This window comes from Psittacula echo (genome assembly GCF_963264785.1).
Source record: "Psittacula echo genome assembly, chromosome: Z".
Lineage (NCBI taxonomy): Eukaryota > Metazoa > Chordata > Aves > Psittaciformes > Psittacidae > Psittacula > Psittacula echo.
In genome coordinates this window covers 85,806,137-85,831,523 of record NC_137742.1, presented here as the reverse complement: position 1 = coordinate 85,831,523, position 25,387 = coordinate 85,806,137, and the positions used below count along the sequence as shown (strand labels likewise).

The 25,387-nt window shown below is 43.9% G+C and overlaps 1 protein-coding gene across 1 annotated transcript; it reads right to left on the bottom strand.

Annotated features, from left to right (window-relative positions):
- Positions 1-1,803: 1,803 nt before the first annotated feature.
- BBS2 (Bardet-Biedl syndrome 2) lies at positions 1,804-23,388 on the bottom strand (the record flags this gene model as incomplete). Its single annotated transcript, XM_080637604.1, has 17 exons — positions 1,804-2,583; positions 3,238-3,386; positions 4,074-4,186; positions 4,629-4,766; positions 7,329-7,460; positions 8,316-8,445; positions 9,495-9,666; positions 10,231-10,369; positions 11,163-11,302; positions 13,182-13,317; positions 14,619-14,705; positions 15,173-15,277; positions 17,794-17,871; positions 20,876-20,938; positions 21,212-21,337; positions 21,929-22,156; positions 23,272-23,388. The coding sequence occupies 17 exons, from the start codon at positions 23,386-23,388 to the stop codon at positions 2,477-2,479; spliced, it is 2,160 nt and encodes a 719-aa protein (XP_080493730.1). The 3' UTR covers positions 1,804-2,476.
- Between the last annotated feature and the right edge of the window lie 1,999 nt (positions 23,389-25,387).

Below are 25,387 nucleotides of genomic sequence, written 5' to 3'. Positions count from 1 at the left end.
CCACGAGACTTGGAGAAACAAGGACTAAAATCAGATAACCTGTTGTTAAGTGTCAGTTCCAATTGTTTTGGTTTTATAAACTCCAAACTGGAACTTGAATTGGGACACTGAAAACCACTGCTCTGCAGATCCCTCTCCAGCACGCTCCAGGTACTTCTGCAGCACGTTTCCTCAGCAGCAAAGGGACCATATGAGGAAGACTCCAGCCCAGACAGAAGTTTCAGGCAGGCACTGAAGTGCCCTGGCAGAGCAGGGTAGTGGTCTAGACCCGATCTCCAGCACATGTACCAACAAGGTGTTGTGCCATCTAACCAGATCTGCCCCTGAATTTTCAGGAACATGCAGCTCTATTAGTGTGGTTTCAGTGGTTATTCTGTACTTGACAAGCAGCTTAAGCTCCTGTGGCAAGTTCCACCTGAGAACAGGATGACTAGGCATTAGTCCTGGGGTGAATCCTACCAGTGGGGACTGTTTGCCATTGATCTCCTGCTGCAGGTTCATCTCATTATAAAACCATAGAGTGGTTTGGGTTGGAAGGGTCCCTAAAGCTCATCCAGTTCCAGCCCCCTGCCACAGACAGGGACACCTTCTAGTAGACCAGGTTGCTCCAAGCCCTGTCCAACCTTGGCCTTATGTTAGCTGGCTGCTGCACGCCAGCCAAGGGTTGCTTTATTTCAACAGCAACTGCAAAGCTGGCAGCACTTCAGCTTATGGGATGTGGACTTTACATCTGGCAATGATAAAAGTTGGTTTTATGGTAAAATATATTTGTTGTCAAACTTAGCTGGGGGAAATCAGTCTTCTCAGAGGTCTGGACTGACAGAAGGACTGACCTCACTGCCAAGAGCAAAAGAGAGCCTGGTGCATTGCCCTGAAAATCTGGCTGATGAGAAAGCTGCTTTCAGATTGGAGCCACTCTCTTATCATTGAATGGACTACGTAAATATAAGTAAGCAAGCATTAGTATTTTGAACATAAACAACAAGGGGTTGAAACAGTGGGAACATGTACAGCAGGTGGCAGAAAGCCCAGCACTTTTGCCAGGAGACTGTTCCATAATCAACTCTTTAAGCTCACTTGCTTAGAACAGCCTGGGTGGCTCACCACGCTTTTACCAAGGAGCTGGATGTGACTAACCACCAGGTTCTTAAAAGGATTCAAATGTGTTTCTGCTGCAGATCTGAAGTGACAGAGGTCTGTGCTTTTGGCAGCCCAGCTCTCCATACTGAAGGGGCTGAAGCAGTGACAACTGCCCACTTTAGGGATTAAAACACCCTGCAAAATTTGCACTCCCCATCCAACTGGTTGATGCTCACAGGTGGCTCTGTAACAAATAGTGGGCTGCTGCATTGAATTTGGTAGTGGCAAGTAAGAGATCAGATACAGGACAGCCCCAAGAAGCTACCCCAGAACTTCACAGAGGAGGACCGCCTCCTCCCTGCCCACATCACAAACATCAATCCATACAGCAACAGATGTGATGAATGGTGCAGGAACAAGGAGCACTGAGGCCCAACCTCCATCCAGGGCAAAATATTTTTAGCTTCTAGAAGAAAGTTACTTTGGCAAAGGTTCTAAAATACCTTTAAATCTAAGCGCCTTACTGTAATGTTGTAATCCAATTCTAAGAGATCCCACAAGTAGTAAACAGGTTTGGGACAGGAGCCAAGACAATTTTCAATACCTTCTCCATTATATACTGCCAGCTCTGCGGAAGTATGCACCAAGCTTGGGTGTGTAGTTTGGTTTTGTTGCTCCTGAAATGCACCCTCGCCCACCTCAATGTATGCAGGGCTTTTTTTTTCCAACAGTAGCACAAAAACAGTAGCTGAAGTAAAACTTCCTGCAATCCAGGTATATGGAGAGTGCTGGATATGAAACAGACTACTTCTTACCTGTGTGGAACCAGACAGCTTTCAAAGACCTGGCTTAAAAGCCAGCAAGGAGATGTTACTCTTTGGTGCTTCTAGTGTACTGCATTAAAATTTACACAGAAAACAGCACTTCCGTGCAATGACATGCAGGACTCTCCAGCACAGAGTGTTTTAAGTGCTTAGTGTGCAGAGACCATACAGCAAAACCAGAAATGCTTGGGGGTTTCCAGCAAATAGACTTAACCACATGCATCTCTCCCAGCTAAATCAGAACAAAAGATATCAAACCAGTCTATGTTTCAATGGAAAAAGGACAATGCCTTAACTACAAAATATATTAAAATACATAAATAAGTTACTGTAACAAAAATAACTGTTCTGAAGTTATACCTGTCTTGCATAAATATCACATCTACACTGAAACTAATGCTTCCTTCACACAGCTTTGACCTGCGTAATAATATCTCACCTGACAGCTTAACTACAACGCTACCTTTGCAATGATTTCACGCTAGAGAGTAGGGGACTGAATTAACTGCTTGTTGTTCCTGGTCCGTTATCTGCCTGCAAACGCTGCCTCTGTGCAACTGCTGCTCCTCTTCTCATGAAGGGGCTGCTCCCACACGCATTATCCTGAACAGCGTATGAAAGTTGTTGCTTCTTATTGCATCCCGACAAGCACTGATCACTTGTGCTTTAGGTTTGCCAACTGTAAAGAGAAAAAAGTAAAAAAGAAATCAAAGAAAAAGGCTTCAGTTAGTAAAAAAATGGTAAAAATACTAATCTGATCATGTCTCAAGATTTAGGGGATTCTTTCAAATATTTTTTAAACTTTTTTAAACTTTAAATAGTTTTTAAATTTTAAATAAAATCCTTTCTTTAAAGAATTGTCTGTAGCTCTATTTTAGGAGAGCTTAAAGGACTTGTTGAAAACGGAATGCCATAAATAGACAAAAACATACCTCCTTCCCCAAAGATCTACAGAGCTAGTAATACGGACAAACAGCCCCACTTGACCGTTAATTTATAATGTTGCTTAATAAAAACAAGAACTTAAACACTACTTTAAAAAGTGCTTTTAAAATGGTGTTCAACAAAACTAGCTATTTCTATACCACCCAGAAAGCTAGAAACCGCCTTGCACTGTTCTAAAATCATGATCCCAGATGATACTGAACACTCACAGTTGACTGTTACAGGCAATTGGCTAGGCCTGAAAAATGAAAGATTACTTCTACTAATTTATTTTCAGGCTAACAAGTCTGAAGCCACTTAACTAACCCAGGTGGCCTCCAAATCCATCTTATCTGCCTCACTATGGTCCCAGAGTCCACGTTCCCTTCAAACACACACACACACTTACCACGTAACTGTCCAGCCCTCTGGATTGCCTGATTCACAGCTTTCAGGTTATTCAACAGCTCTGTGTGATTGTTGCAACGTATTTTGTATTGACTTATTAAATCTCTGTTAAGATCATACAGCTCGATGTAACGTGTCTTCATGTTTTTCCTGGAGGGGAAACAATCAGTCCAGTTATTTGCATCTGTGAGGACAAGAAAGTCATTCCCGGTTTGTCAATATAAAGGTGTAGCAATACATGGTTGCAATGGCTACCATGGTTACCCGCATGTCAGCCAGCTATAAGTCAACAGGCTTGTCTACACATGTTGGTTATACTTATTTTTTATTCTTAGTTTTGCAGTTACTTCATAAGGCAACGCAAAGAGGAGATGCCACTTTCCCCAGTGAAAGTAACACTGCCCTGCTCAGACCTCTCTTGACAGTAAAGATAGGACATTTGCATAACACAGCAACCTGGAGTGAAAACACTTCGACACTTAAAATTTCTTTTTTGGTGTTCTCAAAAGTTCATACACCACAGACAGCTTTTACTGCCTTCTTCCCTCAGCATATCTTTCTAATGTATCTCACCATCCCAAGGTTGATTGACCCCATGGGCTCTATGCTAAGCCCCTATCCTTGCCCTTTTGCCTTCCCCAGACTGGTTTTCCACCTGAAAACAAGATAAGGCTCAAGGGGAGCTCATGTGGGACCAGCAAAGGAACCAGTTTTGCAGAGTTGTAACTAGGCAACCTTGTATTACACAAATGGGGGTTTGTGCTCTTTTCTGCCTGAAAAGCAAAGACTGGCTGTTCTAAATCCAAAACACACACAAGGTAAGCAGCAATTGCTCACATGTCCCCCTGGCATCGTGCATCTTCTGCTTGAAGCAACATGCTGCGGATGAGCCTGGAGTGTTCAGCCATGTCGGCAGTGAGCCTCTGATTCACAGCGTGGTGTTCATCCACCTGTACAATGCAAACAGTCAGCAGAAAGGGCCCCTGGCACTCCAGGCATACGAGTAATAGTTCAAGCTAAACCTTGGCCAAGTGTATTAGGAAATAACATCCTAACTTAACCTACCAGCATGCTGGGGACCATTCTCCTTGCCCTAACCTCCCTGCCTGCCAGAGCAGTACCTTGGGGTGATGAGGCTGAGTTACACACACCTTATGCCCTCAAATTTACAGCTCGGTCTCCCAAACATTTTATACAAAGTGATCAACTGCTGATGACCAAGTGCCTGAATAAATAGAAAGCAGAGGGTGCCCCATTGTCCTTGGCACAGAATATACAGCAAGCCTTAACTGGCTGATTTCCATGAAGACAGAGCAGTTTAGAGACTCTCTCATAAAAACGTCCCCAGTGACTGCTTAGCTGCCAATTTAGAAAAGCCTGATACCTCCTCACCTTGACCAACACCTTTCGCAGTTCCTCAAAGTATGCAGGGAAATCTGCTTCCACCTGCAGATCTTCAATGGCCAGAAAGGAGGCCATGGACTGGATAATATCACCAGCTAGATCAATATCATCCGTATTGATGGAAATCTGTCAGAAAGGAAAGAAAGCACTTCAGCACTCTTCCATGCCAAAGTATCTTGTGTTGCATCCCAACTAGAAGGAAGTGCAGCAAGAGGGCCAGGAGACCTCCTTGGATGGATAAGGAGCTGCTCAGGAAAATTCAAAGGAAAAAAGAGGCTTATAGAAGGTGGAAGCGGGGACAGGTGGCCTGGGAAGAATACAGGGATGTTGTCTGGGAAGCTAGGGACCAGGTGAGGAAGGCTAAGGCCCAGTTAGAATTGAACTTGGCCAGGGATGCTAAGGATAACAGGAAGGGATTCTATAGGTACGTAGCGAGTAAAAGACAGACTGGGGACAGCGTAGGCCCCCTTCGGAAGATATTGGGAGAACTGGCTACCCAGGATTTGGAGAAGGCTGAGGTTCTTAATGACTTCTTTGCCTTGGTCTTCACTGGCAAAGTCTCTGACCGCACCACCCAAGTCTTGGAAGGCGAATGCAGGGACTGTGAGAATGAAGACCCTAGGCCCACTGTAGGAGAGGATCTGGTTTGAGACCATCTTAAAAACCTAAATGTACACAAGTCCATGGGATCTGACGAAATCCATCCGCGGGTCCTGAAGGAGCTGGTGAATGAAGTTGCTAAGCCACTGGCCATCATATTTGAAAAATCATGGCAGTCAGGTGAAGTTCCCGACAACTGGAAAAAGGGAAATATAACCCCCATTTTCAAGAAGGGGAAAAGGGATGACTTGGGGAATTACAGACCAGTCAATCTCACCTCTGTGCCTGGCAAACTCTTGGAGCAGATTCTCCTGGAAGGCATGCTAAGGCACATGGAAAACAACAAGGTGCTTGGTGACAGCCAGCATGGCTTCACTAAGGGGAAATCCTGCCTGACCAATTTGGTGGCCTTCTATGATGGGGCTACGAAACTGATGGACAGGGGCAGAGCAGTTGACGTCATCTACCTGGACTTGTGCAAAGTGTTTGACACTGTCCCACATGACATCCTTGTCTCTAAATTGGAGAGGCATCAATTTGATGGGTGGACCACTCGGTGGATAAAGAACTGGCTGGATGGCCACATGCAAAGAGTTGTGGTCAAGGGCTCAATGTCCGGCTGGAGACCGGTAAGGAGTGGTGTCCCTCAGGGATCGGTGTTGGGACCGGTCTTGTTCAACATCTTTGTCGGTGACATGGACAGGGGGATTGAGTGCGCCCTCAGCAAGTTTGCTGATGACACCAAGCTGTGTGGTTCGGTTGATACGCCGGAGGGAAGGGATGCCATCCAGAGGGACCTTGACACGCTTGTGAGGTGGGCTGATGCCCACCTTATGAAGTTTAACCATGCCAAATGCAAGGTCCTACACCTGGGTCGGAGCAATACCAGGCACAGCTACAGGTTGGGCAGAGAAGAGATTCAGAGCAGCCCTGCAGAGAAGGACTTGGTCGATGAGAAAATGAACATGAGCCGGCAGTGTGCACTCGCAGCCCAGAAAGCCAACCATGTCCTGGGCTGCATCAAGAGGAGCGTGACCAGCAGGTCGAAGGAGGTGATCCTGCCCCTCTACTTTGCTTTTGTGAGACCTCACTTTGGAGTATTGTGTGCAGTTCTGGTGTCCTCAACATAAAAAGGACATGGAACTGTTGGAACAAGTCCAGAGGAGGGCCACGAGGATGATCAGGGGACTGGAGCACCTCCCGTATGAAGATAGGCTGAGAAAGTTGGGGCTGTTCAGCCTGGAGAAGAGAAGGCTGCGTGGAGACCTCATAGCAGCCTTCCAGTATCTGAAGGGGGCCTACAAGGATGCTGGGGAGGGACTATTCATCAGGGACTGTAGTGACAGGACAAGGGGTAACGGGTTCAAACTTAAACAGGGGAAGTTTAGATTGGATCTAAGGAAGAAATTCTTTACTGTGAGGGTGGTGAGGCACTGGAATGGGTTGCCCAGGGAGGCTGTGAATGCTCCATCCTTGGCAGTGTTCAAGGCCAGGTTGGATGAGGCCTTGGGTGATATGGTTTAGTGTAGGGTGTCCCTGCCTATGGCAGGGGGGTTGGAACTAGATGATCTCAAGGTCCTTTCTAACCGTAACTATTCTATGATTCTATCTCCCAGAACTGCTCACCAGGACTGACTCTCAAACCCAGGCTCAAAGCAGTTCACTCTATCAAGAGGCAAAACTGCTGCATGAGAAAGCTCAAGGGCTTTCAGTAGACAAGGAGACACTGAATTGAAAGGAGCTTTTATCCAAGCCTGGGCCAAAGAGGCATCTGTGCATACAAGACCAGCGCAAAAGCTACAAGCAGCTTTTGTGCCTCAAATTACGGCTCTCTGAAACCACTCTGTGTGTGAACAAATACCTTCCTACACATGTGTAGGCTAAGCATTTTTCTCCAATAGCAGGCCCTCAAATTTTACCAACTAAGAGTAAATACACACAAAAGTTTCCAAAAGCATCCCTAAATCATTAGTACTTTCTCTGCCTGTTCAGTCAGCCTTCATTTTTACTCCCTCATACTGGCACCACCCTTAAGTTTCACTGGAAGATAATTAAACGGGTGTTCCCCTTGTTCATGAAGGTACTCACCTCTCCGCCGGGCTTGATTTTGATGCAGAGCTGGCCTGCATTACGAAGGGAAGTGAAGCAAACCTGAAAGGGAACGCTCTGAAATTCCACATCCTCTGGTAGCAAGAAGCTCTGATTCAGCCACATAACAATCTTGCAAAAATATTATGAAGAGCATCAGCCATTATCTGTGTGGAAAGCCTGGAGAACCATGCACTATCCCTGCACATTATGCACACCAGGGGGTTCTGTTCAGGGTACCTTAGAAACTTCATTTACTAAATTTCATCTCCTAAATCCATTTCTAGAATAAGAACAGTTGAGTCCTTGCTCCAAAGCTGAATATTCCTAAAAAAAAAATCAAATCCAACAACCAGAGATCACAGCCCAATGTCAAAACATGAGCCCAGGCCTGGAGACCAGAGAAAGCTGGGAAGCAAGGCTTGGTTCTACTGCAAGAAGTTGAAGAGAAGTTTAATCTTGTTTTTGCTTTGGGCATTTAATGCAATAAAGGTCATGTAAAGATGGCAGAGCCCTACAGTTACAAGGGAAATGACCAGCTCTAATTACTGCCATCCTGCAATTCAGATCCTTTAGAACCAAAGCCACAGCACTGCTGCTCATCTGTTGTGAAACTGAGCAATTATCTGGGCACTATACTGCCTTTTTCTGGCTCTCTGCTCACTTACAGAATTCCTCACTCGCTACAGGGCTCCTGCCACTGGCATTCCATCAGCTGTCACACAGCAAACAAGATTAATATCTGAAATGCCTCATGGTCTCAGGCCATTAGTTCCTGTAGGAGCTTCTGAAGCAGGGAGTGTCTCAATTGAGACATCTTTTAAAGAAGGAAGAAAAAGCACTGAGACAAATTGTAATACACAAACTCCAAAGGCCAGCAGGGCAGTTCACTGCACAACTTTTTCCTTTGCTATTGGAAATCTCAAGCTAATGGCAAATCCCCCACCTCCTCAGGATTTGAAAACAGGAAACAGAGCAGAAACTCACCCTTTGTGGCCTCTCGTTCATCGTACAGTTAACAAAGCTCAGTGGCTCTGCAGCCGAGTCCGGGCTGCTCAGGGCATACATTGAGAAGCGGGGAAGCTGTCTTGTCAACTCAAATACATGGAACTGTGTGCTGGAAGCAATCCAAAGGGAAAACAAACAGTTACTGACATACCAGAGGTTCACCTATTGCAACAGTTCCTGATTCCTTCTAGCTAGCTACTGACATCAGAAGCTTTCAGCTACGTAATCAGCTGCCTACCATTTCCCAGGGGAAAAAAAACACTGGAACTTGGAAATTCCAGGCTTATCACATCATGAGGTTAAAAAACTCATCTCCATTGCTTACACTTTCCATAATCCTTTCAATGAAATATACTCTCTAGGCTAACACATTTATGATTTTACAATGTGATTGGATATTTTCTTTACAGGTTCCGTGAAGTCTTTTACTAAAGGAAATAATAAAAACAGATAGAGAAAATAAATAATAATTCAGTCCCATGGGTTCTTTATGCAGTGGTTGGCTAGTTCTCAAAATATGCCTCCCTGTTCAGAGAGAAAGGACACTGCTTCCTAGGGCACTGCCAGGTCCAGCAGATTTGAGCAGGGACAAGTTGTTTTCAAGCACATGCGAAGAGTCATTTTATTTCTACGGAAAACTGGCAAAGTGCTGGCACGAAATCAAGCATATGGTGCTTCCTATTTGCTTTGAAAACAAATGGGTTCAGAGTTACTCTGTAGCTTGAAAGACATCACTATGTCTCCAGCCTTGCTCAAGTACTTCTCACAGAGGAGCCATCACTTGGGGCATGGAGAGGCAGCCACTGCAAGCAGGCAGCCTGGATACAGCTTATGCCTCTCCTGACTCCCTTCAGAGACCACAACAAAGCATCCTCCCCTCACAACAATTGCTCGATGCTCCCTTAAAGGCAGGGCCAGAGCACAACAGGTCCCAGTGACTCCAGAGCATTTAGACTTTGTCTGGAGAAGAGCTCAGCATCAAAGGTGCAACAGTGTTTTTGGGAAACCATTTAAGCTCTTCTTCCAGTAACACAGAGAAGTGGGGCACCAGGGAATTAAAGGAGCACTTCCCATTGGATAAGCATGAAGCCATATCATTGCTGCTTTGTGGTCACACACTTGGCTCTGGACCAGCGGAGATCACAACACAAAACTCACCAGTTCCTGTAACCCACAAAGGCTTTGATGTGCAAATCCACAGGAACATCCTTGGCTGGTGTAAGGGGAACACGAATACAGCCTGAGAGATTCTGGGGACTGGGGTGTACCACATGGCTCTCTCCTTCAAATATGCCCTCAGCAAAGATCAGCACAGCACGGATGATTGTGTCTTAGCAACAAGAAGAAAAAGCAGTTCCTAAATTAAAAGCTGTCCTCTGGCAACAAACCACAACTACTTGCAGTATTAAGCATGGTCAACTCTTTACACACCTCCTCTGAGTAACCCAAGTGACCAGCATTGTCACATCTGGACCTGACTGCATTCTCAGCACATGTGGTGCTACATGAATTTGGTACGTTGGGGTAGTTCCAGTTTTGCATTTAAAAGCAGCTGAGGTCCAGCTGCATTCATACAATACTCTCACTAGCATAAGGTTAATGTTTAGAGTCAACTCAAGGAGTACTTCAGGGATCACCAAGATTCTTTCATCCAAGTTAAATGTTAATTGCCTTGGAAAATAACACATAACAAGAAAAAATTCCACCAAACTCCTCTCCCCTTAGACCCATCAAAAGAACACAGCTTGACTCAAAACTCTGTGAAAAGAAAGCAGCCACAAAGGGGATACTACAGACAATAAAGGGAAGACAGGCAAATCATCAGCTAAATATAACTAAATGTTTGCATGAATTCACATGAAATGAATGTCAATGGTTGCAGGTTACCACTCACCATTTGTGGTGGAGATACATAGCTCCACATGGGCAGACCGGCTGTCAGAGCCCAGATTAACCAAGAGGGCTGTCTGGAGCTGGGTATTTGCTGGAATCACACCTCTCTGCCCATCTATTTTCCTAGTGTTCAGTTCAGCCTGTTGCAAAACATACACCCTTCAGTATCAGAATGTCAGAATTTTCATTCAAGCAACCTAGAAAACATTCACATAAGTAAGTCCTCTTTTCTTGCAGGAGGTTGTGTTACAGCAGTTCCCAGACTTCACACAGCAACACAAAGCAGCTGGATTACACATGGAGATGTGGACACTTGATTGTAATCTGTTCCAAGTGGTTTATTGTCGATGAAGATCAGGGTCTGTACCCAAACTTTTACCCAGAAAAGCATTTAACATCTATTCAATTTTAGGTGCAAGATTAACTCCATGCTTCTGCTGTGGTGGTCATTTACTATTCAAATGTTTGTGCTTTTCACAGACTGTTTTTTGAAGCTCTTTATTTCTGTGCCTTCACCATCAAGCCACAGGTGTGCTTTCCACACCCTGCCAGTGCTGTCAGTTCTCACACAATTACCTGATCATCTCACACAAGCCCCTCTGGCTCCTGAGATGGCTTATGCATTTAAAAATAAAATTTCCAGTTATAAGCCAAACCACAGGGCTGGACAGAATTCAGCTCCAAACACAACTGCTCTGGCAGGATGAAGGAGCAAGGAAAATGTTACTTATTAAAATACAAAAAACAAGTTCTGAACTCACACAAGGAGCAAGCCAAATGCAGAAGGAGGACGCCACAGCAGACAATCTTGCTGCATCCCAAAGGTTACAGCTCTGATTTGTTTGGACTGCCCCATGACCGTTTCCCAGATTACTCCTGATTTATTAGCAACAGGAAGATATGTTTCGGCCCTACATCTTGCTTAAATAGTACCTTTGCACTTTCCTCATAATTTCTTAATTCCAGCAGCAGATTTTGTTTCTTTTGACTAAGTTCTCGGATCAGATCCTGCTCAGCACTTGTATCCATTAGGTTTCCTTTCATCTCCTCACCTCCTGGCAGATAGCCTCGGACTGTACAGAAACAAAAGAGCTCATTTCAGCAAAGCTTTTCACAACTTTCCCAAATCTTTCATTTCGGTTACAAGACCCCCTTGTACCACCTCAGCAGCAAACACTGGTTCTGATCTTCAGCTGAAAACCTGAGCGTTGATTTACACCCACAGAGGCTCTGACTTTCCAGATGATCAGGACAAGAGAACTGCACATTCGAAAAAAGGTGAATTTCCAACCTGCCTTTAAGCTGTCTTCACCTGACCAGACAAGTGCAGAGCCCAGTTCTTCTGCCACAGGATTCCCACTGCAATCATTCTTTCAGGTGCTTACACAAGTTTCCAATTATGCTAAATTAGTAAAATGTTTACCTGGATTTCTAGAGCTGGTCAGAGAAGTTGCTGCTGTCTGGAAGTGACTTAAAGTCACTGTCAGTCAGCCGGTGGTGTCAGGCACACTAGTTTTTCTCCAAATTAAGGGATACTTCGAGGGGTAAGGCCTGGAAGTATCCCAGTGGAGCAGAGTTATGGTAATATTTCCAGCTGCCTCTGGAGACAGAGGAGCTGAGCAGATGGGACAAAAAAGCTTGCTATAAACTTCCATTTTGCTCTAGGGCTGTGTGATCTGATTGCAACTGACAATGAAAGCGAGGGACAAGCGTCTTTTGCCTGCAAAGAGTATGCTGCTTGACTGCATATGACTGCTGCTGCCCCATAAAAAGTTGTAGGGAACTTGAAAAGCACTCAGCGTGCACGCTGTCCTCCAATGAAAGAACCTGCTTTACTATTTCTGAATGAATCATTCATTTAAAAACAAGAGCAAGACAGAAACACAAAAGAACACCTCACATGGAAGGATGCTGGCCCCAAACAGAACTCTAAAGACAAGGACTATGAGAATGCATAGCCCAACAATTTAATGCTGTTTTCCTATTTAGTAACACCTAAACGCTCCAGCCTAAAGGGATCCGCAATGTGCCAAGGTTTGTTTATGACAGACTCATCAGAAAAGACAATCATGCTCAGTGATGTTAACCTACACAGCTCTGCTAGGACAAGGTTTCTTCAGAGCTGTACAATATCCCCCTTCTGTAAGCCTGGGAATAAGGTTTATATGCTGAAGCCCAAGCACAGCAAATCCCCACAGCCTGTGATTAAGACAGGCAGCAAAACACCCTGGTATTTAACAAGGACAGGCTTTTGTTCCAAATGGGCTGTGCCAGACCCGCTTGTCTCAGGCCACTGATGCCAAGCAGTCAGATAATCACTGAAGCCATCCCTGTAAATTCATGCTAAGCATATTCAAATAATCTGTGATCATATTTGTACCCACTCACAGTGACCAGGTTTGACTTCTTGAATGCATGGTGGGATAAACCCACTGGTTCTCCAGTCTTAGGGCAGTATTTTCCAGGGAGCAAAGCACTGTTAACATCTAAAATTTCTCATAGAAGAATAATTCATCTTTAGAAGAAAAACAACATACAAAACTCCTTAGCTCTCTAAACACCTTTAACCACTGTAAAGCAACCAAAAAATCATCATATAGGCAAGAAGATACTCTATACATTCACCTATAATAATGTTGCCTGAAGAATCACAATCTGTACTGAATGTGGTTATCTTTGCATTATTAGGATGGGACTTCTTGCATTAGGCAAATAAATTTTGATGCTTCTTAAATCATAATGAAACTCACACTGATTATCACAGGGAATGTAATATTCAAAATCCTGTTTGCAGATAGCATAACTCAAAATTCCCTTAACTTCACATAAAGCAAAAGGAACTTGGCACGCAAAAATGCCTGTGGAACTGAAACAACATTTAGCTAATCTGAGATAATGTGATGTGCCTGATATTATTATGTATTAAATTAATAACCTGAACAGCACTCTTACTTTCACCATCAACTGAACAGCAGATTAACTGGTTGCTCCCATCCATTCTGTAATCTCCCTCCACCACTCCTGCAATTGAGGAAGCAAAGTTGTCCTTAAAGATGACCTCCCCAGTTCGGTCATTGCGTGCATCAACCTGGAACAACAAAGAGTTCCAAGACACATCAGGAATAGAAAAGCTAACTCCAAAATAGATGTCATGCCATACTCTGAGCTGTTAATCAAAAACCAGCTCTGCTCACAGAACAGCAGGTAAATTTGCAGCTCTACTGATCAGAACACCACATGTGAAATAAATACCATCAAGAAATGACCTCTAGACAGACTCAGCTAGAAGGAGCTGCTCTTCAGAGATGCTTCCCTATGTTGCAAACAAGACGAAGCAAAGAAGAGGACTGCTAGTCTGCACTGGCAAGGTTATGTACACATGAATGCAGCAGTGATGGGACTAAACCAGAAATAAGCTTAATGCAGTATTTACAACCTCTCCTCTCAGCTGCAGACCTTGTGCGGTGAATTGTTTTTGCACACAAATACCACCACCTTTAATTATCTTTCACTGAAGAAGAAAGAGGGGGGCTCAGTTCTGTGTTGTCTGTCTTCTTCCAAAGCCCAGGACCCGGCATTACTCTTTCTAGAAGCTAAGGACTGTTTCAGTACAAGAAGCAGGAAAGAACTTGCCAGTGGAAAAAAACAGAAAAATGAGTAAATGAAGGAGAGCTTCTCTCTTTAACAATGTTATACACCTAATCCAGCATAAGTTACAACATATCTGGACTCTAGACTGCCGGCTTGATATGAAGTTAATTAAACTCCCCCAGGCTAATAAGAGTAATGAGAGGTGTGAAGGAGAGGTTGTAAAGCATAGCTTTACAAAAAAAAACAAAAAAAAGAACAACAACCTGGCAAGCTGTGTCCAGGAGAGATTTGGCAGCCAGAACAGTCATTTCTGGCAAAGGGGAATACCAAGCAACAGGCTTAAGAGCTGTATAGAATGCCTTCACGTAAAATTAAATAACGCTTGATTAATTTCACACAGTCAAGACTGATGCTGCTCTTCTGTTACGTAACTGCTTTGTCTTCCCTATGTTCGAAAATGTTTGAGAACACTGAGGAAACATCCCAGAGGACTATTAGCCTGTCTTCAAGACAGCTGAAGATGCACTCAGGAGCTCTACGATGTGGCATATGATCTCTGCTGCCATAGAAACAACTTACCACACCTTAGCCATTGAATCTGAGCTAAGCAGATCAGCTTTTCTCTGATCTTGCACCTGGCACAGGATTCACCAGCTAAAGTAGGTTTACTGCAATAGGTCTCATTTTTCAACAGTCTTTTTAATTTTGTGGATGTTTTCCTTCAGATAATTTCACAGCCTTGTTCAAACACAAGCTTCCAGATTTACAGCTCTTCACTTCATCTCTGTATAAACTCACCTTCCCATTGGACCAGCCAGTGATCAACTCAGATACACCATCAGAGTTCAGGTCAAATGCGTGTATGCTAATCGCTTGGTTTTTAGACTGAGGAGAAAGCACAAAGAACACATTAATCCCAGACTGGTTTAGGTTGGAAAGGACCTGGAAGCTCACTCAGTTCCAAACCCCTGCCACAGGCAGGGACACCTTCCACTAGACCAGGTTGCTCCAAGCCCTGTCCAGCCTGACCTTGAACACTGCCAGGGATGGGGCAGCCACAGCTTCCCTGGCAAGCTGGTCTAGTGGAAGGTGTCCCTGCCTGTTTAAGCCATCACCAGCAGTCCCAAAAGCACTGAAGAAACTGACACAGTATTAATTTTGCATGTATGCATAAATATAGTTAGATATAAATAAAAATTTCTAAGACCAAAATTACATTAAGTTCTATGCTCAGCAGAAGATTTAGAATTCGTCTAAAGGAGTCAGGGTAACATCAGAACAACTCAAGATAAGGTATCAAATCTCCTAGCAGCCTTCAAGCGAAAGTGATGCTATTCCAACACCAGACTAACCTTAATCCTCCAGTAACGGTTTGTCTTCTCGTAAACTCCGACTGTTCCATTAGAAAGAGCATAACCAAATCGACCGCCACACATGGGGTTAAGTGCAATAACAGTCTGTGAGGGGAAACGAGGGAGAATGGGGATACAGGAGTGTAAACTTCTACAACTTAAGTAGCAGAGAACAGACTATACAATCTCTACATGACAGGAAAACAACATCTAAATGAAAATGAAGTCTGTTGTAGTACTGATGCATTGAGTACTGACGCAACTGTTTTTACAAATCAGTTTGAAATCACCAAAGGCCTGTAGGATTTCCTCACACAAACTGAATTACCAGTGTTAAGATACACTTCAGCAAAGATTTGTAAAACTGTCCTCAAACTATGTACTTTGACCAAGTATTTTCTACAAAAAGCAGCAACAAAACTGCTCATAGGATTCCTGGGGTCATCAGTGCTAACACATTATCACTGAAAACCTACTCCAAACACACAACATTCCTTAAGCTTCAGGAGCTGAGGATGCCAAAGAGTTTAACTTTACATGGGATGGGAAAGTCCTAGAGACATAGAATCATAGAATAGTTAGGGTTGGAAAGGACCTTAAGATCATTTAGTTCCAACCCCCCTGCCATGGGCAGGGACACCTCACACTAAACCATGTCACCCAAGGCTCTGTCCAACCCGGCCTTGAACACCACCAGGGATAGAGAATTCACAACTTCCTTAGGCAACCCATTCCAGTGCCTCACCACCCTCACAGTAAAGAATTTCTTCCTTAGATCCAATCTAAACTTCCCCTGTTTAAGTCTTAACCCATTACCCCTTGTCCTATCACTATAGTCTCTAATGAAGATTCCCTCTCCAGCATCCTTGTAGGCCCCCTACAGCATTGGTAGAAAATCTTTGCTCAGGATTAGCGAGATGGAAGTGCACAGCCGGGCTTCCCTGGAATACAATTAGAACACCAGGCTAAGTATTACCTAAGTAACAGCTCCAGGAAAAGACCTGAGAGTCGTAACTCAGCCTTCATCTCACAGGCTGAGTTAAGATCCTACCACCTTACAATTCTCCATTGAGCTAAGGCTCCCAGTGCTTGGAAATGCAGGTTTTTCCATGCACTAAGACTAGAGATTTTAATGCAAGGTGGAACAATTGCAATTATCTGTCAGGTCTTTTGTACAACATAGTACAGGACATTTCTTTAAATTAAAAACTTCACCAACTTCTTAATTAAACTCAACTGACTATGCTCCTTAATTTTCTTACTATAAAACACAGGTTTCCAAACCTTTACATTCCCTCTCACGCTCTTCTCTAAAGCCTTTCCCAAGTATCATAACCCTCTACATTTTCAGCACCCAGTAAGGACAGAAGACCGCAGCAACACTAAGAAACTCACAATACTCCCTTTATATCTGACCGTCCATTTATAAAATCAATAATCACAACAGTCTATGGCTTTAGTTTCACCAGAATAAGTTATTAAACCAAAGAAAATGCAAACTATTCAAGCCTTCCGAAACAAGCACAGTGTATAAAGCCATTGTTCCCTGAATTTACCTTCCTAAAAGGAAAGGTTTAGGTGCAGCTGTGTCCTTTTAAATTAGGACAGTAGGACTCTGACAGGCCTCCTAAGACTCTGCAGGTGTGAATTTAAAACCACTCTACTGTGGATTTGGAAATAAATCACACATGATAAGGACGGACCTTTAGCTTCCCCTTAACTAGAAATCACACTGTGACTCCACTGTACAGACAGCAGAATGTATTACAGGGCTAATATGTTTTGCAATGTATTACTAACTCCAACTAAGCAACAACTTCCTTTCTTAGAACACTGCACGGATTTGTCTTTTATAGCTCTTCTTAAGTGGTTTAATAGATAACTAAGCTATTTAGTCCCAACTTCAGCAACAGGGAGACCTCAGATCTTTAAGGACAAAGGTCTGTAACATGTCCTTACTCTACCCTGAGCCTAGAAGGGTCACACGAAGACTAAGCAAACTCTTAAAGGCAACGTTAACGGTACTTTACTCCCTTCCAAGCAACCAAAATTTAACAGTGAGGATCTTCTCTTGGTTATTAAGCTAACGAGCAACTTCCACACCTTTTACTCATCTGTCTGTAAACACATATTTTCTACCCCATACTTTCCTTTAGGAACTGCAGCCCTGTTTGCCTGGGCACCCCTTGCTACCCTGCCACGCACTTATCTGGATATACACAGGGGCAAGTTACTTCATTGTGATTGTGTCAATGCATTTCAGGAAACCTGCAGAAGACATTCTTTTGCTCAGAAGGCACTAAGAGGTTCACAACCCAGTAACCTTAATTACCTTTCAACAGGGCCTTGACTTTTAGTCAAACAGCAGTTACTTTTTCTCAACCTGGTGAAAGGCTCGTAAATAAACAAAATAAAAAAAAAAAAAAAACTCAGAAAAAAACCCCATGCACAATGAAAGATATTATCAAACTGTGAACTTCTGCAGTTCTAGCAGAATAGATATTATACCAAATAGTTAAATAACTAACTTCACAATAAATTTGAACCAGAGAAGCTTCACCATACACAACAATATCAGCTTTACCAGCAATTATAATGAACACCAGCAAGAAGTAATTTACCTCTGTCTCTGACATTTCTGCCACGATCTCATCTTGTTTGAACACCCGGATGTCGAAATCTTCAGAGCCGACAAGAAGCTAGAAAAAAAAAAACCAGTCTACCTTAAAAATAGTTATTCAACCTAAGGAAATCAAAAGGACTTAAGTGCCCAAGGGGGAAATAAACATCCCAAGTACAGCAACAGAGAGATTTTAACAGCTCTACAAAAAGTTGCCAGTGGAACAGAAGGTACTCTCTGCCAAGACACCATTTCAGAAGCTTCCTGTTGATCAAGTATTAGTTATTCCTTGTCTCGTCAAGTTAGACAAAGCACAGCGAAATATCTGCGGTAGAAATGAGAAAATATATTTAGGAACACCAGGGCTATGCTCTTTTCTTACTGTAAAAGATTGTTCTAATTCCTAACTGCAACTGTACACATCAAAAATACTATGTTGCCTCTTGCTGGAGCAGAAGACCTGCAGCTCAATTCTGACTGGTACTACACCATTTCAGAGAAACAGCAACTCCCAGTTACTAGCCTGTGAGCAAATAGCTGAGGAAAAAAATATCCAAATCATTGTTTAGCACTGAACATACCTCATTTAAAAAAATCCTCAAAACTAATGAATCCAAGTATCAAACCACTGCTGTTCCTCCAACCAAAATCGTGGCTGCACTACTGAAATCATGGGTAAAATAGGCTTTAACTCACTGTGAATGATTATACAAATAGGACATCAACACTAAGTTGGGTCTTCCACATTCTCATTCCTTATTGTTTCTTACATCTCTGTTCTTTTCATGTCTTCTAGTTAAGCAGGTAGAAGACACTAACTGAAAAGGAGCTCCATGGAAGACCTCTTTCTGAACGCTTCTATTTCACAAACTGAGAAACCAAAGAGCAGATTTGCTTAGTGCCTTGCCCAAAAAGTCAGCCATCAAATCAACGACAAACAGAATTATAAATCAAAGTTTAAACCCTGGAAGTACCCTTCTCCACTGGAACCAATGAGTCTTAAATCTTCACTTGACAGAATAAACACAAATCCATATCAAAGTGATTTTTTTAAAAACATTAAAGGCTGCTCTTTTTTTGCCTTCCAAGTAAAGATGCTTCCAACCATGACAAACTAAATTACACCAAGCTAAGGTTACTGTAGCTATTGAAATAATTTACAACGAATAACATATGTAAGGGGTACAGATTTCTTGTCCAGTTGCAACCACCAGCAAAAAGTGACCAGCTAAAACATGGAATCCTGAAACAGTTACCGGTGATGCTGCATTTGCCAGAGGTGCCTAGAAGATGGAAGTTTAATTTAGTTTGATTCAACTCGCTCACTTCAGTGCCTTTGATTCCACTAGACTGGAATTTGAAAAAGCAGGGAAAAAGTTCTTCCCAAAAAAAAAGTTGAGCAAGATGAGAGGAATTAATCTGTATCAATCTAACATCCCAAGGAAGAAAGGGACTACAACAAATTGTTCTTGTTCGCTACTAAATGACAGAAGTATATTCATGCAGTTTTTAAAATCAGTCAATTTTAAATGTAGACACGTTTTATGGGGGTGGGAAGAACAGAAATTAAGCTAGCACACCCATTTATCAGACAACACACAAAGTGATAAACAATTTAATAAGATGTTTCTCTGCGTTTCCTTAGAATTCCAATTTTAAACCAGAGGCAGTTTCACAAAAGCCACAAATAAGATAAGCTTAACAAAAAAAAAATCACCTAGATAATTAAGATTAAAAGAATCCTAAAAAAATATCAGCAAATGCATGCTGGGCTAACTGGCAGGGTAAGTTAGCTGGATAACACATACAACTCTGCTTAGCTCAAAGCAAGATCCCATTATACCACCCACTGAGAATGAACTTTTCTCAAGGAGGAAAAAACAGCAAAATATCAAAAATAAAACAATTTAGAAGCACAAGTGAAAAACATCTACAATTAGTGCCACAGATCAGTTTCCCAGTTTCTGAATCTTCATACACTATCTCTACTTTCTATAACTACCTCTCAGCACACAGGAAAAAAATACACCCTAAGGGAAGCTGTGCAGGAAAAGAAAGGAAAACCTGATTTTTTTCTGGAAGACCCCAATCAAGCAAAGGGTCTGTTTTAGTAACACATAAGAGACGTAGAGGCCCTTTACATGCCACTATAAATACCACAGTCCAAGTAAACATTCAAAATTAGGATTCTGGGAGAACTAAACAGAAAAGCTGAAGTAATTACGATTAAAATTCCAAGACAGGTGACAAGTATTTTAGTATTTTTAACATGGTGATTTAACATCATATTTACTTGTATCTGACATATATACTAGGAAGCCATCAATTTCCTTGAAGATTCATATTTATAAGCATGATTCTTCGATTCACTCGGGATGAAAGAACATTTACAACAGAGAATGCCATACAAATTCACAGCTTCATCCATCATCCCTTGCAGCCTACGTTATCAGAATGGCAGCTCTTTCCTACTTATGAGGAATATGCCTGTTACACATTATTTTTATTTTAAATCAAAAAACCAAAGATTATTTCATTTAGCCTTGTCACTATGAAGAAAAGGGAGAACTGGATGTGAAGATGGATTTCTTAATCTTACCAATCATAAGGAAGCTCTTCGCAGCACAGATTTTTACGAGCTCATTTTTACACATAAGATGCTCACTAGCTTTTTATCTGAAACTTGAAAAAGGATTTAGAACCACATTCAAGAAATACCACTGAAAACAGATGCCTTGCAACTGATGATCACGGGCATTTCAGTGTATTTCTCCTGGTGTAGTTAAGGAAAATGAGAGAACTTTTCCATTAAAGCTAGCAATCAATTCACCAAAGGAAGGCAGTAATGCTGTAAAGACCGCAGCTATGCCTAGTTTTACACACCCTGAATAGTGCCAGAGACCACTGCTGCTCCTGAGACATGGGCTGAGCATTTGTCTTCGCTGGACCAGAGGCTGAAAAAGGCTTAACTTCACTTCAACTGGTAATATAAGTCAGTCATATTTGATAACCCATGGTTTCTTCTTATCATTTCACTACAAGACCATGAAAACAGCTGAAAACACACATAAACGGCTACAAACCTCAGTTTTGCCATCACCATCAAAATCACACAGTGCTAATGAACGAACGTTGTCTCCAGTAACCTAAAATGAGAAAGACGGTCCTTGATACTGGTGATCACTGTCAGAAGCTAAACTAATTTCATGATCTCAAAAACAACAGAACAATTGACATAGCCAACATTCAAGCAACACCCGAGTGCACTGAACACATGACCAAACCACAGTTTAACGTCTATGATAAATCAAGAAAGATGAACAGCCAAATTAATATTTATCATAATAAAAAAATCTAGAGGAATTAGTGCCATTGAAAGAATCTTGTAATAGGATCAAAAGCATTATGTGCAGCCTTACTGTCCAAAAAAGGTCGTTTCCTTCATAATCAAAGCCCTGTAGGGTGCAGTTTCCACCAATAATAGCAAGTGGAGAAAAAGTATCTCCCAGATTCCCAAGAACTATTGCATTGGCTCCATCTGAAACCTACAGATGAATAGTAAAGGAAAAAGAAACGCCAGACAATGAGACATCAGAGTACAGAAATTGAAACAACATCACCACTATCAGTTTAGCTGAGTTCTAGATTTTCTGAATTTTGTCTTGCCAGGTGATGTGCGACACATTATGGAAGCTTGTTCTTGCATGTGCATAAAAAGACATACATCACATTCATACTTTTCAAATATTCCAGGTATCTAAAGCAAAATGTGCTGAATGCCAGACTGGTTTGGGTTCAAAGGGACTTTAAAGTTCATCTAGTTCCAAACCCCCCACCACGGGCAAAGCCACCTTCCACTAGACGAGGTATATAACTAATGCAAAGACCACAAGCATACTTAGAATCATAGAATGGTTTGGGTTGGAAAGGACCTTAAGATCATTCAGTTCCAACCCCTCTGCCATGGGCAGGGACACCTCACACCAGATCACATCGCTCAAGGCTCTGTCCAGCCTGGCCTTGAACACTGCCAGGGATGGAGAATTTGAGCAATAGAAAATCATTAACAAAGTAATGTAAAAACTGTCATTGTTAGAATGGAAAGAAAAAAAACCCAGACATTTAAATTAACTCGCCTCTCTGTAAAACAAATCCGAGTTGTTATATACATCATAAGCCAACAAATTAGTCTGTGTTCCAACCAGAAGACAATCATAACCAAGCTGAGGGTTCAGCACTCCTGAAGCAAGACAACTGATTGCTTGATTAATGTTGAGAAGGGAAATGTCCAAGTCTTGATTACTTTGCACTATTCGGTTTGTGCTTGTTCTTTGCCCACGGGCGTGAGGATTATGAATAAAAACCTGTAGTAACAAAGATATAAAGATATTATCACAAAGCATGTATGTGTTTGTGTACAAACATTAAAGACTACTGTTTGGGTAATAACTGTGATGGGGAGGAAGGGCACTCAACCAGCCAAAGCGAGGACAAAAGAATGGGGGGATTGCTGACAATACTGTTTCTGACAGCTATGCTTTGGTTTTAAACTATGCCAAAAAAGGGGAAATGACAAGAAAAACACTCCTCTGGCCAGAGGGGTTGTGCCACCATACTTATGCTTCTGGAACTGGTCACTTGAGAACTCTTCAGAGGAAGGCAAAACTAAAAGGAGCAACAACAAACTAAGCAAATTATAGCCAGCTCTTAACAGAGTTCCCAAAAACTCCAAACACTTAGGACAAATTACCTGGTATCGCTAACCTCCATCTCTTGGTGAAGACGGATAATTTAGAGAGGAGGCTCTGATAAGTAAGTTTTTGTTCTCACTGACCAACATTCAGTCACCATAATTGTTTGGAGCAGACTCGGGATTGCAGGATATGCCTAACAGCCTTTGCTTTGTGGCTGTACAGTCCATCTCTCAAACAAGCCCTCATTTACACCATTCCTAAAGGCTCCAAAATAAAATTAGTAATAATGCAAGGAAGCATCCCAGATGACCCATATCTGTATTTACAGTAACCCAAATGTCACTGTAGATTTACGCTTCAACCTATGTTTGGGTTTAGCTGGGCTGCACTAAGCTGAACCCTCTGCTGTTTGTATCTCAAACCCAAACAGAGCGCACACACCGTTTCCTGCTCCGCAAGGCATCATCTGCAGAACCTTCGCACCATGCCTTAAACCCACGACTCCAAAACATTCCCCAGCAGCCTGAGTTACCGCTATGAGCTGCTGCCACCGCCCCACTGCCTACGGGCAGCCCCAGCCCGGCGGACAGCCAGGGTAGCGAGACATCGCCGGGCCGGCTCCACACGGGAGGCTGCAGGCCTCGACGCGGGTCTCTGCCGCGGCCCGCAGGCCCGCTACGGGCGCTGTGCGGAGGGACCCCGCGGCAGAGCAACCCCCAAGCAGAGCCGGTCCCCTCAGCTCGGCGAGGCCCGGGAGCCCTCAGCCCGGGAGGCTGCGTCGTTACCTTGCCCGCTTGCGTGGCGGCCGCCAGGCAGGGGTGCGTCCCATCGTACCGGCCCAGCGCCACCATGCGGGGCAGGATCTTGTGGCTGAGCTTCAGCGTGAACACGGGCACCAGCATGGCGGGGCCGGGCGGGCTGTGCAGGGATGGCCGGCCCTCGCCGGGCCTCACCGGGCTTCAACAGGCCCCGCCGCCGAACATCAGATGCCCCGAGGCCGTGCACCGTACGCGCGCACAAGCCTCGGCTGCATCAGGGCGGGACCGCGCCGGGCGGGGCGGGGCGGAGCGGAGTGGACGGGGCGTGCGGTGGCTGGCGGGGCGGCCGCGGGGGGGCGCTGCGGTGCCGAGGGGGGACGGTTGGGGTACATGGAGGGAGGTTACGGGGGAACTGGGGATGTTGGAGTGGGACTAGGAGCAGTTGGCGGTGCAGGGGGCAGATTGGGGCGGATAGGGGAGATGGGGGGCAGATGGGGAAGACGTGAGGCAGATAGGGGCAGATGGGGGGGAGATGGGGAAGATATGGGGCAGATGGAGGTGCTGGAGGCGTAAAACTGGGGGGGCAGTTGCAGAGGTCAGGGAAGCCGGGGGGCATCTCAGGGGCAGTGAAGGACGTGGGTACAGGAGGGCAGAGGCGACTGCCCCCTGGGCAGTCACAGCAGCCTCAACACCGGCACCACAATCTCACGGAGCCAGCACCCAGCTGGGACCATGGGGTGTCCCATCCCTGTCCCCAGCCCCCTGCCCAGCCCTCGCTGCCCCCCGGCTGCCGCACTCCCCATTGCTCACACCTCCACTAGTAGCCCGGTGCTTGGTTCTTCATGGAACTGAGGAGCAGCAAGCCGATACAACCAAACCTGGTGCCCGTTCCCATCCCAGCATGGATTTCAGTACCCAGATCCCTTAAGGGTCTCCAGGGCCCCCTCTACCTGTCCACAGGCTGGATACTGAAGCACTCTCTCAAGGTCATGATTTTCAAAATTCTTAAATTATTATGGGCTTAAGAGATAATTTTAACCCAATAACTTCACAAGTGCCATAACTTCTCTGCAGTCTCTGACCAGTTACCAAATCCAACACTTGCCATTCACTGGCACATTATCACCCCCATCCCAACAAGAGGCAGGTCTGGAGAAGGATGCGCTGCTACAACAGCCCTTTCCTGCAGACGCCACCGGCTTGAGGCAAGGATTCATTTGTTTCTAGGAAACCTGGCAGGCACATCCCATTTGGCTTTTACTTGTGCATCAACCAAGCCCTGGCCAGCAGCAGTATCCCTGCCCAGCATACGAAAGAAGGCTCTCACATACAGTGCTTGCGTGCAGATCATGCGACTCCAAATGTGACAACTGCCTTTTTCTTCTTCTTTTTTATTGTTTTCACAAAGTTTTCCTGGCAGTTCTATCAATGTGCCATTATACTCATGGAGAACAAGGCAGCAATCACATGTGGCATATTAAAGAGGAGGGTTTTTTCCCTTTTTGTGGATCTGTTTTGGGTGAGTGCAGGTCTCAATGCAGCCTCGCCATGGGTCTCCCCCACAGGGTGCCAGTTTGGGTACTGGAGCACAAAGGCAAAGCAACAGCATGAACTCAGACACACAATGGGATGTTGCTCAAGCCCAGCAAATGCTACTGCCCTCCTAGGAAGTATCTCCAGCTGGATTGCAATCCCAACCAAGCAAAAAGGGGGAAAAACTGAGCTCAGAGACCTTTATAGGCTGTAAAATTGTAAATGGATGAAAATTCCAGCTTCTCACTAAATATGTATGGTGTAGGCTGTAAATATTATTTTGCATCTCTAATTATGGTATTGGGTTTGGTGCATCTGCAGCATGGTAAAATTATGCTGCCTCTTACAGCTGCCACTTTGAATTTGCTGGCTCTGAAACACTAAATACTGAAATCCAGAAAATGATGGCTTTTAATATTCACTTTCCTTCATTTGAACGGTCTGTCATCTATTTTACGTGTACAGCATCCAGTCTGTACTTCAGCAATCATCCCATAGCCATCCAGCAGTGCTCAGGACAGGAGTCCTTTCCTTTCCTCAGTTTTGTAAGGGAGGAAATCCCACAGAATCTTCACTGAGCTCCTGGGAATCACTGCTGCACCGCCAAAGT